The 19557-nt window shown below is 46.1% G+C and overlaps 1 protein-coding gene across 2 annotated transcripts in view; it reads left to right on the top strand.

The window, feature by feature from the left end:
* The window catches only part of LOC147107543 (uncharacterized), a 287647-nt gene that overhangs the window by 101945 nt on the left and 166145 nt on the right, over nt 1-19557 (top strand). For both annotated transcript variants that reach the window (XM_086006636.1, XM_086006635.1), the window contains exon 6: nt 13358-13445. In XM_086006636.1, the coding sequence (XP_085862762.1) occupies nt 13358-13445 (88 nt within the window). The remainder of the gene's footprint in view (nt 1-13357; nt 13446-19557) is intronic.

Raw genomic sequence — 19557 nt, forward strand, 5'->3', positions numbered from 1 at the left:
TCCGGCCCCTCCCCCTGCCTAGCGCCTGAGGTCCGGTGCCGTTGCTGAGGTCCCCCGCGTATCGCGCGGCTGGGGAGCCCCGCGTTGCGAGGGCAATTTTGGGGCGTTTGGTCTCCCTGCCCCTGTGTGTCCCCCCTCTCCCTGTCATGTCCTCTCCCTGTCCTATCCCTCCCTCCCCTCTCTCCCCTCCCCTCCCCTCTCTCCCTCCCTCCCCTCCCCTCTCTCCCTCCCCTCCCTCCCCCCCCCCCCACCCCTCCCCCGCTCCCCTCTGTCCCTCTCTCCGGCCCCTCCCCCTGCCTAGCGAGCCCCGCGTTGCGAGGGCAATTTTGGGGCATTTGGTCTCCCTGCCCCTGTGTGTCCCCCCTCTCCCTGTCATGTCCTCTCCCTGTCCTATCCCTCCCTCCCCTCTCTCCCTCCCCTCCCCTCTCTCCCTCCCTCCCTCCCCTCCCCTGCTCCCCTCTGTCCCTCTCTCCGGCCCCTCCCCCTGCCTAGCGCCTGAGGTCCGGTGCCGTTGCTGAGGTCCCCCGCGTATCGCGCGGCTGATGGACGGCCGCTGCGTGCGGGCGGGCGGCGCATGCGCGGTGAGTGCGGGCGGCGCATGCGCGGTGAGTGCGGGCGGCGCATGCGCAGTGAGTGCGGGCGGCGCATGCGCAGTGAGTGCGGGCGGCGCATGCGCGGTGAGTGCGAGCGGCCCGCGGGAGCCGGCAAGGCCGTTAGCGAGCGGGAAACTTCGGGCGGCGCGCCCGCGCTCCGTTCGCGACACCTGAGAGGGGGAAGTAGAGAGAGACAGAGAGGGAAGAGGAGAAGGAGAGAGAGGGAAGAGGAGAGAGGGAAGAGGAGAAGGAGAGAGAGAGAGGGAAGAAAGAGAGAGAGAGAGAGAGAAATTTTTTCAGCTTCAGGCCCCGAGTCCCCCCTGCGCGAGGGTGAGGAGGAGGGGGGGGGGGGGGGGTTGCTAAACACAATATAAAACTCAAATAAATTGTTAATTAATTGCCTAACACATAATTGAAATATTAACCTTAGTTCCCTAACACACAGAAAGTGTGGGGGAAAAAATCGTGGAAAATCAAGATGGCGGCCACTCACCTCGGTTCAGAAGGATAAGGCCCGCCCACACACGCACCGATTGGTCGACCGGTCAGGTCACCGAAGCGTAGGATTGGTCAATCGTCGAGTCACTCGACACTCAACTGTAGGAAGACCTCGACATCACACGGTCGCTAATGAGATGCTAATGAGCGGAACGCTGAACGTTTTTGGGATACCGCGGGCGGGATTTTTGTCCGGCCGAAACGTAAATACGCCTATGACCGGTCCGGAATCGCAATCTTTCTTTTGAGGCGACGCGCGCGTCGGTACGCTCTGTAACTTCCAAACGTATAGAGACCAGGCGGACAGACAGACAGACAGAAGAGCCGCTTTATATATATAGATAAAATGGTAAAATCTTACCTGTTGGCCTCCTTTAGCAAGATGTCTGACAAAGATGAGTTTGAGAACTCAAATTGGTGCAGAGCCGCCCAGTGGCTAATATTCAGAACTGCAGACAGATTCCAACCAAGATTTAAAAATAGGGAATTGCACAGAATCACAGGCTTTTGTGACTGAAAAACGTGACAAAAGGGCTGAGTGCTTTAAATGGGGAAAATCCTATTAGAGAATCACATACAGGTATCGGAGGCTATTACAAACATAATGGGGTGTGGATGCAATTAACATGGAAAACTAATGGTGACAGATGACAGGATGTAATGATTTTAATATATCTATGCAGTTTATACTTTGTTAATAGTTTTTGTTGTTACTATAGTAAATTAAACCATATTGTGGTTTTAATCAGCTCAGTGACAGCTGCAATTAAAACTTCTATAAGAATGAATAGTGAGAATTGTTTTTTTTCCTGGATTAAATATATATTGCACGGTGCTCAATGTAAAGTTTTAGCTGCTGTATTTCAGTTATTAACATCATTATTTGACAGTGTAAAACCAAAGAAATTTCAGTGTATTCAGCACATTACTTTTCATCTTCATAGGACTTTACTTTTTTAATAAACTGAAGCTGCCACATCAAGTTGCAGTAGCAGAGAAGGAAGGCACTGTGTGGTGTTCACATGTCTGTTCATGAATGGAGCCAAGCTGTTAACTTTTTGCCAATTAAAGTCACAGCCCATGTCATTTAAAGTTTGAACATTAAATGGGAAAAATTCCACAAGTTCTATGGGCTCTTGTCTCATTGGGAATAGGATATTTTTTTTACAAAGGATTTGTTCCACAATTTGGAAAATGTAATTTTCAGATTTCGTAACCGGACTCCATCTTTCTCTCTCCCTTGTTGGAAGTAAATCTGTGCACTTGGATACTTAAATAAACATATATACACATCACTGTGCAGAACTGACTTATATATTTAGGAACACTTTGGAAGGGCTGAGTCCGAGGCTTGCCTAATGATATAATTTAGTACTGTAATTAAAAGCAGGATCAAAAATAACAACATGGTTGTGCAAGGCTTTAGGAGAGCAAACTTTGAAACTATGCCAAGAGCTCTAGAAAAGGTTAATTGGGAAGTGGGACGAGAATATGAAACGGGAAAATGGAATAATTTTGAAACAATTTTAATATTGTGGAAAGATAGTGCATCCGTATGAGGAGAAGAGAAATCGAGGAAGATCGAGATGATAGTGGCTGATTAAGGAGTTCAAAAATAACCTGAACACCAAGCAGAAGTACTTCAAAAATGCTAAGGAAATGAATAGTGAGGACTTGGAGTCATACAAAAGTCAGTTGAGGAAAAAAGAAGAGCAGTATAAAGTTAGATTATATATAACAGCAGCAGTATTTAAATAAAATTTCACAGACTGTGTGATACTTTTTGTAGTGTCTAATTCTGACGGTTTGATACTTCTTAAAGATACTGTTGTTTTATTAGCCAAGAGAATCTGTGTTTTGCTCTGCTAACCTATTTTATATCATGTTGCAGATAGTCAGCGATGTTAGGACTTTGTGTAGCTTCTGAATGTTGCATTAAGTGAATAATTGTGTTACAGGCAAAATTATGCAGAGTTTGTAACTTAGAAGCCCTCCAAGTTTCAAAGTAATACAAGCGAGAGTTGCTGGTGAAGAATCTTTGGCAATTGGAATGAAATTGCCTAGAAATTCAGTTGGTAGTGCCAGCCGCTAGCACCTTAAGAGGGCGATAAGTGGGGCACGAAGCGGCTAGCGCCCGGGCGCGGTGCGATCTGCGCCTCTTGTGAACTTGAGTGAAGATTTAGCGGCGGCACAAAACCGCAACGCCCGCTCAGCTGCGCGCGCAGATCCTGACGTCATTTCATGGTGCAACGCCCTTGGTGCGCCCCGAAACGGAACTTCAGTGGCGCCCCCCTTTCCGCCTGGCGTGCGCAGCGACTGGTTGAGTGGAACGGTTCCCAGTCGCTGTGGGGCTGGGGGGGGGGTGCTATTTAAAGGGGACTCTTCCTGCATGCTTTGTGGTAGCCATTTTGAACCTTTGTGGTAGCCATTTTGAACCACTCCTGTGTGAGAGAGAGATTTGGAAAGAGACAAAGGGAGAGAGCTTCCTGCTTTGACTCAGTGCTCGCACAGGTACTTCTAGCTTCAGGCCAGAGCTTTGCAGTTGGATACATTTTTCAGTGCCATAGCCTTGAGTGGCCACATATAATGGGGGCTGCAATGGGTGGAAACGTTGGGTTTCTGCATTGCATTGCAAGGGCTCAGAGACGCCAAGAGAGAGTGCCAATCATGGCCAGACGGAGAAGGGCCAACAGGCGTCGGCACAGGAGGCCTTACCCTCCCAGGGTATACCGCCAGCACTTCTCCTACCTCAACATGTCTGAGGAGCAGTGCATTCGGAGGCTTCGATTCAGAAGGGAGGTGGTCACTGAGATCTGCCACCTGCTTCAGAGAGATCTGCAGCCTCAGCTGAGGAGCAGGACGTCTCTGTCGGTGGCAGTGAAGGTGACAGTGGCTCTCAACTTCTATGCCACCGGCTCCTTCCAATCCGCTACTGGGGACATTGCCAATGTCTCCCAGTTCGCGGTGCATTGCTGCATCCGCCAGGTCACGAATGCCCTCTTCAGAAGGAGACGTCAGTACATTTCCTTCCCAATGACCCTGGACAAGCAGCAAGAGCGTGCAATGGGATTTGCAAGAATAGCGGGCTTCCCCATGGCGCAGGGTGCCATTGACTGCACGCATGTGGCTTTGCGGGCGCCTCTAGAGAATGCCGAGGATTACTGCAACTGGAAGGGGTACCATTTGCTGAACGTGCAGTTGGTGTGTGACCACAGGCAGCTCATACTAGTTGTCAATGCCCGCTTTCCAGGCAGCAGCCACGACGCCTTCATCCTGCACCAGACTTCAATGGCAGACATTTTTGAAGCCCCTGCTCACCCAGGAGGCTGGCTTCTCAGGGACAAGGGCTATCCTTTGTGCACCTGGATGATGACCCCGCTCCGTGCGCCCACCACCCCTGCTGAAGAACGATACAATGACAGCCATCAAGCGACCAGGAACATCATTGAGCACATGATCGGCGTGCTGAAGCAACGGTTCCGCTGTCTGGACCATTCCTGGGGAGCCCTACGGTACTCGCCTGAGCGAGTCTCCCATTTCGTTGTAGTGTGCTGCATGCTGCACAACCTGGCTATCCTCAGGACTCGGCCACTGCCAGCAGACATTGGAGCACCACCAGAGGAGGAGGAGCACCAAGACGGGAGGGAGGCACAAAGTGCAAGGGCCGTCCGTCGGTGGCTTATTGCAAGTCGGTTCTAGGCCCCCTCTGAGGGAATGGCTTGTGCCATTGAAAGAACATGAATGGAGCCGCTCCGCAAACCCTGAGGCGGTCAAGGCAACAAATAGTTCAAAGTGCAAACATGCACAATCTGAATAAAGACAATTTTTTATTTAACAAACTCTGGGCCCTTCCCGCATGACAAACAAATACAGAGAAATCCCCCAAAAAACAGTCAGACACATAGCTGGCTCTCACAACCTGGAGACAATGAACAAAACAGTCAAACAAAAATGACCATGATCCTCGGCCTTCATAAAAAACAAACACAACATCGTCGGTCTTCATAAAAAAACAAACACATCGTCGGCCTTCAGAAAAAACAAACACAACATTTTGCCACACCTCCTACTTTTCGGCCTGTGAGGGTGATCTGCCTTGCTTACGGGATTGGCCCCTTCCTGCCCTGCAGCTCCTCCGCAATGGGACCCCAGTGGCTGCAGCAAGGCTGGGGGAAGGCTGCTGAGGGTCAGATAGTGAGTCGGCAGATGCCCTTGGGGGACAGCCTGGACCAGCTCTGGGCCTGGAGGGCCCGGCTGCTGACTGCTCCAACTCTGCTTGGGCGGCAGCAGTCTGTCCTACGGGTGGTGGCAGTTGCAGTGGAGGGGTGACCGTGTTGGCAGCACGAATGCTGCCAACCTGACAGAGCACAGGCACTCCCTGGTCGGACGAGACACTGGCACTCGCATGGGCCAGCATTGAAGCATGCGCAGCAATCTGCTGAAGGACAGACTGCTGGGTTGCTGCGGCGCGGCGAGGGACCCGGCGATTCCTGGCCGATCCAGCGAGGGTGGCAGCAGTTAGTGCTCGCGTGGCCCTGATCTGTGTCTGCATCAGACCAGCCAGTGACTGCATGGCACGACTAAGCACTTGGCTGGAAGCCGCCTGTGCTGCCCCGAAGTCCTGCAGACTCCTGGCCTGTGATGCAGTGACGTCCTGCTGACTCCTGGCCTGTGCTGCCCTGAATTCCTCAACACTCCTTGCCAGTGACTCTATGCAGTCAGGCATCCTTGCCACTGCAGCCATGAGCTCAATGTGCCTGCGCTCAGCCTGGGCGCCCTTTTCACCAAGGAGCCGCACCTCCTCTGCGCTCACTGTAGCAGGACTGGAGGCCGCACTCACCCTCCAGGGAGAAAGCCGCCGAGCCTCCCTACCCCTCCCGCGTTGCTGCAGCCCGCTGGGTCCCGGAGCTTCACCCTCCTCAGACCCTTCCGCCCTGCTCCCCTCCAGGGAAGACGTGTCCCCATCATGGCCATGGGCTGCCTCGGCTGAGGATGGCACTGATGGTCCGGCTTCTTCTTCCTCCTCCTCGCCTTCCGATTCACTCACAGTGCCAGCTTGAGGGCCCGCCTCCTCACCTGGCGAATCAGCATCTGAAAGCAGGGAGGCACAAGAGTTGCTTTAGAGTGAGGACAGGGCGGCAGCGAGGGAGGCATGAGTGCTGCTATGCACTGCATTGGTTCGAGAGTGGCAAAGGATGCTGGTGTGAGGCACAAGTGGAAAGAGAGAGGTCAAAAAGGTGATGATCTTACCATTGCTGTCCAGAACGGGGTTGGCATCTCCAGTGGCGACGGGGCCAATCAGCCGGCCTGCCATGATCCGCTCCACTCGCTGCTCCAGGTCGCTGAGGTCTTTAAGTTCAGCACGGCCTCCCCCGGTCCGTTGCTGCTGCCTCCTATTGTGGGCCAGCTTGCCCTGCAAGAGAAAGGACGGGCTCTGAGTACAGTGTCAAGCCCTGATCTTGCCTGCACTGCCTCCCATGGTCGATTAGCCCTGACAGTGTCAAGCCCTGATCTTGCCTGCACTGCCTCCCATGGTCGAATAGCCCTGACAGTGTCAAGCCCTGATCTTGCCTGCACTGCCGCCCATGGTCGAATAGCCCTGACAGTGTGGTGATTGTGCATGTGATTTTCATGAGAGTCCCATAGGTGTTGGATGAGGGCTGGGCATTGGGGCTTTCAGGACCCTTTGGCCATAAAGTGAGGTGCAGATGCAGGGATGAAGAGGATACTGGAAAGGGTACTCACCCTGACAACCCGAGTGAGATCGTTGAACTTCTTTCTACATTGCGTTGGTGCCCTGGGGACCATGCTGCTGGAGGTCACTCTGTGTGCCACCTCCCTCCAAGCTTTTCTATATTCGCTGGGCAGCGGCCTCCTGCCACTCTTAGGAAAGAGGATAGGTCGCCTGCGCTCCACTGCGCCAACCAGTACCTTCAGGGCACCCTCACTGAAGCGCTGCGCTCGCTCCCTAGCCTTCTCCATGGTCGTAGGCGTAGCATTGTCGAAGCAGGTCTGTCCAGGCCTAGAATCAGGGCTCCAGTGTGCAGGGCGTGGCTGCAAACCAAATCGACCCTCCCCCTTTAAGAGCAGACCGGTGCCAGCGTGTCTGCCTGCAATCGATAACTCGCCGCACCTGCGCTGTGCCCGCCCTTGGTGGTAGCGCCTCGGCTCGCTGGCTTAGCGCCTTATGATAGTCATGCACCGCCTGCTTTAGCGCAGCAGCAACCTCTTGGGGCGATGCAACTCAATTTCGGCGAAGGTGGCGCTAAGTTGCGCCGGGCGCTAAATTTAGCGAACGCCCGGCTGTAGCGCCCCAAACGTGGCGATACTGAATTTCTAGGCCTAAGTCTTTAGTTTGACTGATTAGGCAAAAAGCAAAAGTTTACATGTCTGTGCTGAATGGCAACATCAATCAAAAAAGTACAGTTTATTTTTGTAATGTAAGTTGACAATAATTTCATAATATGGATAATTAATTTCTAGTTTACATGCAGCTAAAAAAATCCTGTGACAAGTGTTCTTATGCAAGTGCTGCTATATTAAGGAAGAATCCTGTTTGTATATTTTTTCACTATTGGGTGAGGAGGATATTCATGCAGTGTCTCTGCCCAATGCATTCTGGGGATTATGACATGATGTGTTCTGTATGACTTCAATACAAAGCTTCCCAGAGACTTTGAAAAAATCCTGTATTATGGGCCAGAATTATCTGGGATGTGTTCTAGCACAGATACAGATTTCAAGCTAGGTAACGTTGTGAAGGTTTATCTATTTCAGTAATTTGGCAACAAAGGTAAAAGCAACTCAGGAATAATGATAGTAGACTGCACAACATCTGCTCGAAGCATTATCTGTTGCTTTTAAACCATCTTATAAGATTAACCCATGGAATATTAAAGTAGGATTTCAGTACCATGTTATACTTGACAAGGCAAGGTCAATTATTAACTCCTCCCCCCTCTCCATTTAAAGCAAATGTTCCTGTCTTCCTCTGCCAGGTCTTTTTTGTGCCAAGAAGTTCCTGCTGGAGAGGCCCTGCCTCTTACTGGCTGCTAATAAGTATGCCCAGGGTGACTCCTGCTCTATTATCCCCTCCCTTCCTGTGAGAATGTACCAAGCTTCTGCTTCACCAAGCCAGCACACACTGTGAATTGTAACTTCTACATTGGGCACAGCAGCCTACAGTGATTACTTAAACCTGCATAATGCGTTAGCCTTTTGGTTAACTGAAATTGTCAATGTAAAATCCAACAAGATCTGCAGTTTAAATCCATTTAATGTTTTACAGTATTAAAAATAGTGAGCTTTATAAATTGAGCTCAGTGGGATTTCTTTGTTGTTGGATTGTTCACATTATTGCCGTCAGTTAGAACTGGCACTGTGTACTGGTGAAATCAAAAACAACCTGCCTTTACCTCTAGTGCAAGTCACAAATTCTGAACTTCTTTGATTTCTAAATAGAATTAAGTGGCTTTAATTTCAGAGAAAAAAGCAATTGCTTTAACCAACGATACAGGTTTTCCAACCCTATTAAATTATTAATGTACCAACTTCAGTTAAGATTTTTCAGTGTTGTAGTTCTGATTTTTAGCATATTATTTGCATACTTTGTTATTCCTTTTGGCACAGAAATTTCTTTTCACTTTTTACAGTTTACATTAAATTATCCAAAAAATATTTACAATACATTTTTAATTCCAAGCAAAAGTAGAGAAGACTTTGAAAACGTTTTAAATCTGTAGCATTCTCAGAAGAAACTGAAATAAATGTGTAAGCTTTGCACTGCATATTTTAAATTGTTCTACATAACTACAGGGTTAATTATTTTCTGAGACTTTGTGTACAGTATTCTTACTGCTCTGAGGGAGCCCAAAATCTAGAAGTCAAAAGGTTAGATTTAGAAGTGACATGTTAAACTAGTGACATTCCAAGAGCTTTGGCTGGAAAGAGCAAGTTGACTGACAAATGTTAGAAAGCACTTAATGGGGTAGAGTTTCCCCTTTGGTGCAGTCGGCGATTCTGGCGTAAATTGCGACCAAAATTGCGCCCATTTTGAAAAGTGTTTTTTCCTCAAGTTTCTGCTCAAACTCATTCGCATATCGCCGAACACCAGTTATGCCTATATCAGGGGAATGGCACTGAAAAAACCCAGTGCAATCAAGCGGAAACTTCAGGCCACTGTACTTTGTAAATATGGCATGGCTGATGAAATTAAAACTCTTTTAGCAGCAGCTTTTGTGAGTGTGTGAACAAGCAGGATGCAGACATCTTGTCATTGGCAGCGTACCCTGTTGCTGCTTGCCACATTTACTGAACCACAGGGCAAACAAATTGCTGTGACCGTAATGTACAATGCCATATTAAAACATGAGCATGCCTATGCATTTGGACACAGTTGCCACAGTGCTGTATACAGAGGAGGTTTACCAGATTAATAGCAGGGATGCGGGGCTTCAGTTATGTGGAGAGATTTGGATTGTTCTCCTTGGAGCAGAGAAGGTTAAAGGGAGACCAAATAGAGGTTTTCAAAAGTCTGAAGGGTTTTGATAGAGTAAGTAGCAAGAAACTGTTTCCTCTGGCAAGTGGGTCGGTAACCAGAGGTCATAGATTTAAAATAATTGGCAAACTAACTAGAGGGAAATTAGGAGAATTTTTTTCACACAGAGGGTTGTTAAGATCTGGAATGCACTTATTCAGGCGCAGAATAGCTTTAAAGGCGAACAGAAGCCTTTAAGAGCTGCTATGTCAAAATAGCTGCCTCTTAACCTTATGACTTCGCCAGCGGCATCATGCTGTATGCTGAGAACAGTGAAAATGTATTTAAGTGAGCTGACCTCATATTTTAGCACTTTGCTGCAGGCACACGGAGTGCCCAAGAAGCAGTGTTCTCGGTGCCTCTCTGCATTATCATTATTGGCCCGATAAAGAGTGGTGGAAGCAGATTCCATAACAATTTTCAAAAGGCAATTGGACATGTACTTGAAACATAGAAACATAGAAGATAGGAGCAGGAGTAGGCCATTCGGCCCCTCGAGCCTGCTCCGCCATTCAATGAGATCATGGCTGATCATCCAAATTCAGTACCCTGTCCCTGCCTTCTCCCCATATCCCTTGATCCCTTTAGCCTTAAGAAATATATCCAACTCCTTCTTGAATATATTTAATGAACTGGCCTCCACCGCCCTCTGTGGCAGAGAATTCCACAGGTTCACCACTCTCTGGGTGAAGAAATTCCTCCTCATTTCAGTCCTAAATGGCTTACCCCTTATCCTTAGACTATGACCCCTGGTTCTGGACTCCCCAGCCATCGGAAACATCCTTCCTGCATCTAGTCTGTCCAGGCCTGACAGAATTTTATAGGTTTCGATGCGATCCCCTCTCAATCTTCTAAACTCCAGTGAGTATAAGCCCAATCGACACAATCTCTTCTCATACGTCATTCCTGCCATCCCAGGTATCAGCCTGGTGAATCTTCGCTGCACTCCTTCCATGGCAAGAACGTCCTTCCTCAGATAAGGCGACCAAAACTGCACACAATACTCAAGGTGCGGTCTCACCAAGGCCCTGTACAACTGCAGCAAGACATCCTTGTTCCTGTACTCGAACCCTCTTGCTACGAAGGCCAACATACCATTTGCCTTCTTAACCGCCTGCTGCACCTGCATGCTTACCTTCAGCGACTGGTGCACAAGAACACCCAGGTCTCTTTGCACTTCCCCTTCTCCCAATCTATTGCCATTCAAATAATAATCTGCCTTCCTGTTTTTGCCACCAAAGTGGATAACCTCACATTTATCCACATTATAGTGCATTTGCCATGTTTCTGCCCAATCACCCAATCTGTCCAAATCGTACTGGAGTTTCTCGACATCCTCCTCACAGCTTACCCTCCCACCCAGCTTTGTGTCGTCTGCAAATTTGGAGATATTACATCCAATTCCCTCGTCCAGATCATTAATATATATTGTGAACAGCTGGGGTCCTAGGACTGATCCTTGCGGTACCCCACTAGTCACTGCCCGCCACTCGGAAAACAACTCGTTTATTCCAACTCTTTGCTTTCTATCCGCCAACCAGTTCTCTATCCAAGTCGATACCTTGCCCCCAATCCCATGTGCCTTAATTTTGCACGCTAATCTCTTATGCGGGACATTATCGAAAGCCTTCTGAAAGTCCAAATACACCACATCCACCGGTTCTCCCTTATCTATTTTACCAGTTACATCCTCAAAAAATTCCAGTAGATTAGTCAAGCACGATTTACCTTTTGTAAATCCATGTTGACTTTGTCCGATCCTGTCACTGTTTTCCAAGTGCTCTGCTATTACATCTTTTATAATGGACTCTAGCATTTTCCCCACTACCGATGTCAGGCTTATTGGTCTGTAATTCCCCGCTTTTTCTCTACCACCTTTTTTGAATAGTGGGGTAACATTAGCTATCTCCAATCCATGGGTACTAATTTGCAGGGTTATGGGGGGAAAAGCTGGAGTGTGCGACCAAATTGGACAGCTCTGTCAAAGAGCCAGCACAGGCACAACAGGCCGAATGGCCTCCTTCTGTGCTGTAAGATTCTATGATTCTATTCTCCCTCTGTGATCTTGCCCCAAATTTAAATTGCAGTGCTGTTAAAATGCCTTGCTGGGCCATGTTATAAAATTACGTTAATTCTGAGCAGGACTTGTCTTCTTTCCTGAGACCAGTTGATTTCTTCCTGCTTCCAGCTTCTGAGCACAGGTGAGACACCCACTGACACTCTCTCTGCCACCTGCTTTTCACTGGACGGTGGCCCTTATATCTTAATAAAGGAACTTCCTTCTTCATAGGGCTTCTTACAACAATACCTACAAATCTACTTTATTGGATGATGTAGTAGTTGCACTTGTTGCAGCCATTTCTTTCTTTATTCAGGTGCAGAATAGCTTTAAAGGCGAACAGAAGCCTTTAAGAGCTGCTGTGTCAAAATAGCTGCCTCTTAACCTTGTGACTTCGCCGGCGGCATCATGCTGTATGCTGAGAACAGTGAAAATGTACTTAAGTGAGCTGACCTCGTATCTTAGCACTTTGCTGTAGGTACACGGGGTGCCCAAGAAGCAGTGTTCTCGGTGCCTCTCTGCATTATCATTATTGGCCCCATAATATATGTGTGTGTATTTGTACTGTTCTGGGAACAAATGACAATCTTAACGTGAAAAAAGATGAGTAACTGAACTTTCTAATCAATATAAAGGCATAACTACCATCAAATGGGTATTGCACCATTTTTGCAGCCATGTTGAGAAAATGTGCTGGTAAATGTCAGGATGGGGCTCCATGAAGCCCTGCCAAGTGCTTTTTGCCCACTGCTTCTTCTCACAGAGAGGCACCATTATCATAGTGTGCTGAGGAAATATATGGACAACATGGCCATAGCTTGTACCTGTCACACCAAAACATTGGTATGGGAATGCATACACAATTTATGCAATTGCATACAAATTTATTTCAACCTTATCTCCACAGGCATGGAGAAATCAATTGGAGTGATTTGGAGCTTTACTCATTCAGCACCTGTTTGGCTTTTCAAAGTATAGAAAGTGGCACATAAGACAATGTCTACAAGTCTGTGCTTGGGTCCAAGAGGGCTCAAAGGCTGGCAAAGGAAGGCAGTAGATTGACTGGTATGTGTACAGCTTCACCTCGGTAGTTACACCCCTGCACAATATAGTCATTCTGAAGCGGAAGACTTCCAAGTAGACTGAGAGGGAAGTGGCTAGTCCAACAATGTTAGTGGTTTCAGGCAGGGGGAGAAAAAGTAATTGTGTGCTTCTGCTTCAGATAAACCCAGTTTTTTCCCCAAAATAACTTTAAAGTCATTTAAAAAAACAAAACTAAACTTTCAGATAATCTAGCAGGAACTTTGTTTACTTTAGAGAGGCATTGGTTTGAGGTAAGGAGTGAAAGTAAGTACACTGCTGCTATTCAGTTGATAGCAGTGAAGTTATGGAAATAATTGTCTCCTTCAGAGCAAGCTACATGGATAATTTTCAAACCTTTGCGTTCTTGGTGGGGGGACCAAGCTGCCGGGAGTATATATTGGAAATTCAAATATGTGCTGAGCATGATTTTCCAACCATTAATTTAAATGTGCACTTGAATTTCGGATATGTGCTCGGTGTGAGAGAGGCTCCCTCTTGGAAGCCTGAAGTCGGAAAATGATCCTTTAGATCTATGTGTGTATGCGCATTTTGCCTTTAATGTTTAACTAATTTCCTGTTCACATACAGACTGGTGTTCCCTGGCATGGGTTTGTTGTATCACAGTCAACCTGTATTTCAACTTGGTGAAAGAAAGCAGAACAGATCGCTTTGCAGTGTGAGTATTGAACTAGGCGTTATTCTCTCTTTGAACTTCCTTTGTAGATTGTTGATTAAAGTACTTCTTAAAAATAAGTAGACCAAACTATAATTTTTCCCTACACATACTAGGGTTTTGCAAATAACATCTATCTAAATAGCTGAAGAGTTATGTGCAACATTTGGAGAGTTGCTGGTAATTTTTCTTGCATCTGCACATCTGGAAACCTATGACTATGAAATCCCTGTTCAGCTAGATTTTACTATGAATATTTGTAAAATCTAGCCCTCTGTGCTTTGAGTTTATCGGTGATTTTTTTTTTTTCTTTTAAAAACAAATCTGAATGTCTGAGTGGACTGAATCCACAGACAAACTGCTGAAGTTTGCTTATACAGTAAAATTATCTGGATCTCACTGATTGCTGCAAGTCTGGGTTAATTACCTTTCCTTACCCTCTCCTCCAAAATATCTTCACAAAGTATTCATACAGTCAGCACAGTAGATAGGGGATTAGCTTCTTTGTAGCAAATTGAGTGAGTGAGTGCAGAAATGTAAACTGAGTTGGAAGCCCTGACTATTTTTTCCTGTTATTTTGGTCTCTGCTAGGTGCTGTGCTTAACTTTCTGGTTGAGATTAGCAGCTAACAGCCCGTACTGAGAGTCAACCTCAGGTTTTCCAGTTTTAGACCAGCACACTTAACGCTTTGCTCTACTGGACCACCTCAGTAAATTTAAGGCTTTTAAAGCTTAGAATTGGGTTGCATTACTTACTGGAACCAAAAGGCAGAGATGCAGAATAGAGATCACCACTATGTATAAACCAGAAGTTCAGAATTCCATTCTCCATTGCAAAATTTTGAAAAATCTCCTAAGAGGTGAGTTATATATCTTTGATAATAAACTTTAAAAGACTAAAATATATATGTGAGGTATTTGAGTTTCAACAAATGAAATTGCTATCACAGTGTACAAATAAGTCCTTTCCTTTCAACAGCGGAGAACTAATGAATGACTGCAGCAGTAGCAGCCATGGAACATACATGAACCAGCTTTAGTTGCGACCTCGGCTAGATACACCTCATTGTTTGAAGTGTGCTCCTCCTATAGTGGAGTTTTAAATGATCCCAGTATTTTTAATAGTTGCTGGAAGAAGATTTTAATATAAATAGCCATCTTAATTGAAACTTGCCTCATAGATGGCAACACCTTGCCCCTTAACGAAGCCTCCTCCACCTGACAATTTCCACTAGTTGCCCTGCCCGAACTGCTGCGCTAGTGGTGTAGGCCTTATCACCAAGTCATATCTTGGTCTCTCCCTTTCCTCCTCTGGTACCTTCCCTTCCTTCGAGGTACCTCACCCCTCACGTCTCGCCTTTTAAAATTCTGGTTGTCCACCGCGCCACCCCCACCCTGAGTTTCTCCCTGAGAAAACCTCTCTCCTTTTCTCCCTCTGTCTCTGCACTAAGCAACTCCTCATCCTCAGTGATTTTAATCTCTATCTTAAGTCCTCCTGCTGCCTCTCTTCTAAACCCACTGCCCTCCTGTCCTTCCTCCATGTAATCTCTCCTACCCATATTCACAGCAACCTCCTCAATCTTGCCTGCTCCCAGGGTCTTGATCACTGACAGAGTCATCTCTGACCACTTCCTATTATCCTTCACCACCCACATCCCCTTAACCCTCTTCCAACCCACTTGCTTCTGCATCTGCCCCTGGAAAAAAGTCTTCCCCCAAGTCACTTTCAAACTTGCAACTGCCTAGGCTTCGGCCCTCCATTCAGCACAATTCTTCTGTAGCTGTTGATTTTTTCAACTACTCCTTTACCTCCACCTTTGATGTTCTTGTCCACAACAAAGTCTTTACTGTGTCTGCTCCTATCTTCATTCCCACGCAGACTTGAATGTATCTGGTGCACAACTGATTTAGCCATCCATCGCCAGATCTGGCTGGACCACATTAAGTGCTATCAGGCCTCACTGTCCTCTCCTGCCAAAACTGCTCACTACTCCAAGAACATCCTGGAGATCAAAGATAACCCCCAGCTTCTTTTCTCCACTATCAACCGTCTCCTTAAAGCCCACTTGCCTCTTGCCTGCCCTTCTCCACCCTCCCACCCCACCTTCAACAATATAAATGAGGAATTCATGGACTTCTTTATCACCCAAGATTGAAACTATCCATTCAGTTGCCTCTACTGCTTCCCTCCTCTTCCCCTTTCCCGCCAAACCAAACTAATCCTCCTGCCCCACCCCCCACCTTTCGGCCTATTCCTAAACCCACATCTCTGCAAGTTGTTGTTCGTGTATAACCTTACAATTGGATGTTGCAATTGAAAGCTGATGTTTAACTCTTCACATAGTGCTGAATGCTCCTTGTAGCTGTCAACATCTGCATTTTTTTAATGTAATAATGGTAAAATAAATGTAGTTGTAATCCAGATTAAATAAATCTGGAATAAAAAGTGAGTATCAGTAATGGTAACCATGAAACTACTGGATTGTCGTAAAAACCCATCTGGTTCACTAATGTCCTTTCGGGAAGGAAATCTGCCATCCTTACTTGGTCTGGCTTACATGTGACTGTAGACCCACAGCAATGTGGTTGACTCTTAATGGCCTAGTTCTCAGTTGTAACAAACCACTACAAAAAACAATAATAAGAATGAAACCAGACAGATCACCCGGCATCAACATCGGCACCGGCTATGGACACAGCAATGGACCTAACAGCACTGTGGGAGTACCTTCACCACATGACTGCAACGGTTCACGAAGGTGGCTCACCACCACCTTCTCAAGGGCAATTAAGGATGGGCAATAAATTCTGGCCTTGCCAGCGATGCCCACATCCCATAAACGATTTTTAAAAATCCTTTGTTAGCTCAGCTTGTATTAAAACACCACATATTTTAAAATCATTTTTTCAATAGCCTTGTAGGTAATAGTAACAATGAGTGTGATACCAAGCCATACAGACAAGATTCAGAGATGCAATTTCTGCTCTGTACTGAGTTCGCTGATTTCAGCAACTGAGTGCTTTAATTCTCAGTATCCCTAGGCTGGGGAGAGGGAGGATCAGCCAGAGCTTCCTCTCATCACCATCCAGTAATTCCTGCTGGAAAATGCACATATGAAAATTGTTGAGAACAGAATTAGGCTTGCCTGTGATGGCTTCCACCTGCCAAAAGTCACCCTTTAGTCATGCACATGGAGAATGGCCACTTGGGTGAGGTACTAGAGGTCTGTCGGCTCCAGTGGAACCACACCCCAACCAGAGTCAGTGTCTTTGGATGAGAAAAAATTGGACAAGAATATTTTTAATGCACACATGCAAGTACTGTTTATGTAGGGTTTATTTTTTATGATGAAAATATAACAACAACAACTTGTATTTATATAGCGCCTTTAACATAGTAAAACATCCCAAGGCGCTGCACAGGAGAATTTTAAGACAAAAAATTTGATCCCGAGCTGCTAAGGATAAATTAGGGCACGTGACCCAAAGCTTGGTCAAAGAGGTAGGTTTTAAGGAGTGTCTTAAAGGAGGAAAGAGAGATAGCGAGGCGGAGAGGTTTAGGCAGAGAATTCCAGAGCATAGGGCCTAGGCAACAGAAGGCACGGCCACCAATGGGTGAGCGATTATAATCAGGGATGCTCGAGGGCAGAATTAGAGGAGCAAGAATATTTCTTACCGTTCGGTATATAGCATTGGAATATTGGCCTGGAATTTGCGGTGGGTAATAACAGCGAACGAACAGCGCTCGCTGTTATTACCCCTTTGAAACTGACCGCAACTTCAGGATGTAGCGCAAAAATCCTGAAGTTGCTGTCAGTCATTCACTACTCCGACACTGGCTGCGCTGTGCCCCCCCCCCCCCCCCCCCCCAACCCCAATAGCCGGCAATCAGTGCAACTGATGAAAACTTGGGTTTGTCCGCAGTAATATCGCTGTTAAATACCCCATTAAAAGTTGGTCCTTATTGGATTAGGTGTAAATGGGGTTTTAACAGCATATCGACTGCTAAACAAACGTTACGGCCCTGAAAAACTAATTTTAATTTTGTGGAGTGTCAAATTTCTCCATAATTATAAAAATTATAATTTTTAAGAAACTTTAAAAAAATTATATTTTTTAAAAGTTTGTTCATATTTATTTCAGGTTTACATGTTTCCCCATGTGAGGGCCCCAATATTTGTTTTGCTTTCTAACATTTAAAAAAAGTCAGAATCAAAGAAGCTGCTTCACTCCTGGTTTCCTGGCTGTGAGAATTCTGCATTTTGATTGGCTGCTTAGACAGCTTGTTGACGTCACAGCAGCTCGCACTAGGGATTCCCCACTATTCTACACCTGCACGTCGAGAAAGGCCAACAGAGATTGCAAGATCTTTGTGGGCAGCTTTCTCCAGGTCCAGCGGCGAACGCCTTTGCTTCGCTGCTGACTGCAAATTCCAGGCCATTATTTATGTATGACTATTATTGTAGTCAGTCATTGAATCATTTAGTGATGTAAAGCTTTCATAGCTATCTGCAGCATTTAACCCCTGATGTGTCATATTGTTTTATTTGTTTTTGCCTGTTACTGTAGGATGCAGCCCAAGGGAAAGGGGCCATTGGCTTGGATAGTGAAGTTTTTTTCAACCCTTTACAGGTTGCAGTAGCATTTCTATAAGCGAATAACGGAAATCTAAAATAAACTTACTGTTTGAAATCAATATCATAGAAGTTGTGAATGGAGCTGAACATTGTGGCATCATTGGTGAACAGTTCCACTCCTGACTTCATAATGGAGGGAAACTCTTATTGAAGCAGTTGAAGATGGCTTGGCCGAGAATGCTGCGTGACTCCAGTCACTGGATAGTTTTGCCCATGATCCTCATTGACTTCAATTTTGCTCGGGCTCCTTGGTTGAATGCTGTTTTAATTTTGAATCTGGGTCAAGGCTGTGATGAGGTCTGGAGTTGAGTGGTTCTGGTGGAACCCAAACTGTCCATCGACGAGCAGGTTGTTAGTGAGTTGTTGCTGCTTACAGGTTGTTGGTGTAAGTGCCCTCATCCCTCTTCTTGGGAACTGGCTTGTTGCTGCTTTGTTATACAAGTATCTGTATATTTCTTTCGGTTACAGTATAGTGCAATAATGTTACAATTATTTTTCCAGCTCACTCCAGATAATACTTTTAAGGCACAGCCAGAGCAATCCAAACATTGGAATTGTTGTTTTAAAACCCAAAAGTCTGCTCTATAATGTTTCTGCCTTGCGATTGTGCATTGTTATAGAACCTTTCTTAAGGGGCACGATGTATTAACACAGGTGTTTGCCACTTTTAGAGTATGTAACCCATTTCTTCCAGGATTCATACTTCCCAGTGGCCTGTGCAGAAATAGCACTGAGTACATAGTGGAGATGCCCGCTGGCAAAACTATTTCTCCCTCACAATGAGGGTGAATGTGTATTTGGGGTGTATGCACTCTCTAGAGCGGTACAAGATAAGGTGGAAACTGCAAAAGTAAACTAAGGAGAAAATTATTTGCTTCCCAAAATAATCTTGGCAATTAATCCATATAATGCCTGTCCAGCACAAAGATTAAACTTGATGCTCTGAATGAAAATGACAGCAGGGTGTTCGAGTTTTTTTTAGGTATTATGATTTTTCTTTGCCGATTATATCCATTACTTGGAAACAAAGCCCTCCACATACCACCAGGACTCCCAGATGAATCATAACACAGGTCAGGTGGAAAGTACCAGTGTGAGTTTCCTCTGCTTCTCACCCTTGTGGCCTGTCTAATTGAAATGATAGAATTATGAGCATTTTTGTGCTAAAGGCTTGTGTCCAAGAGGAGCTGGGTTGAAACTGACCAGCTCATATAGGACCCTTATAGCCAGCAGGGATGAAGACTTTCATCTCATTATTCTTGGCTGGATTCAAACAAAGGTCCCGGAGATGAAAAGACAATCTGCTAGTTACTGTGACATGCATTCCCTACCTAAGACATTTCTACAATATTTACATGGAAGATGATATAGTAAATTAGACTTGGGAATAAATGGAACTATATATCTTACTTTATTTTATTTAGATAAAAACGGACTCATAAATGAATTCAGTGCAGTGGGTTTTGGTGCTCCAGCACT

Source organism: Somniosus microcephalus, chromosome 14 (genome assembly GCF_052327205.1).
Source record: "Somniosus microcephalus isolate GS21.2 chromosome 14, FLI_Smic_1.0, whole genome shotgun sequence".
Lineage (NCBI taxonomy): Eukaryota > Metazoa > Chordata > Chondrichthyes > Squaliformes > Somniosidae > Somniosus > Somniosus microcephalus.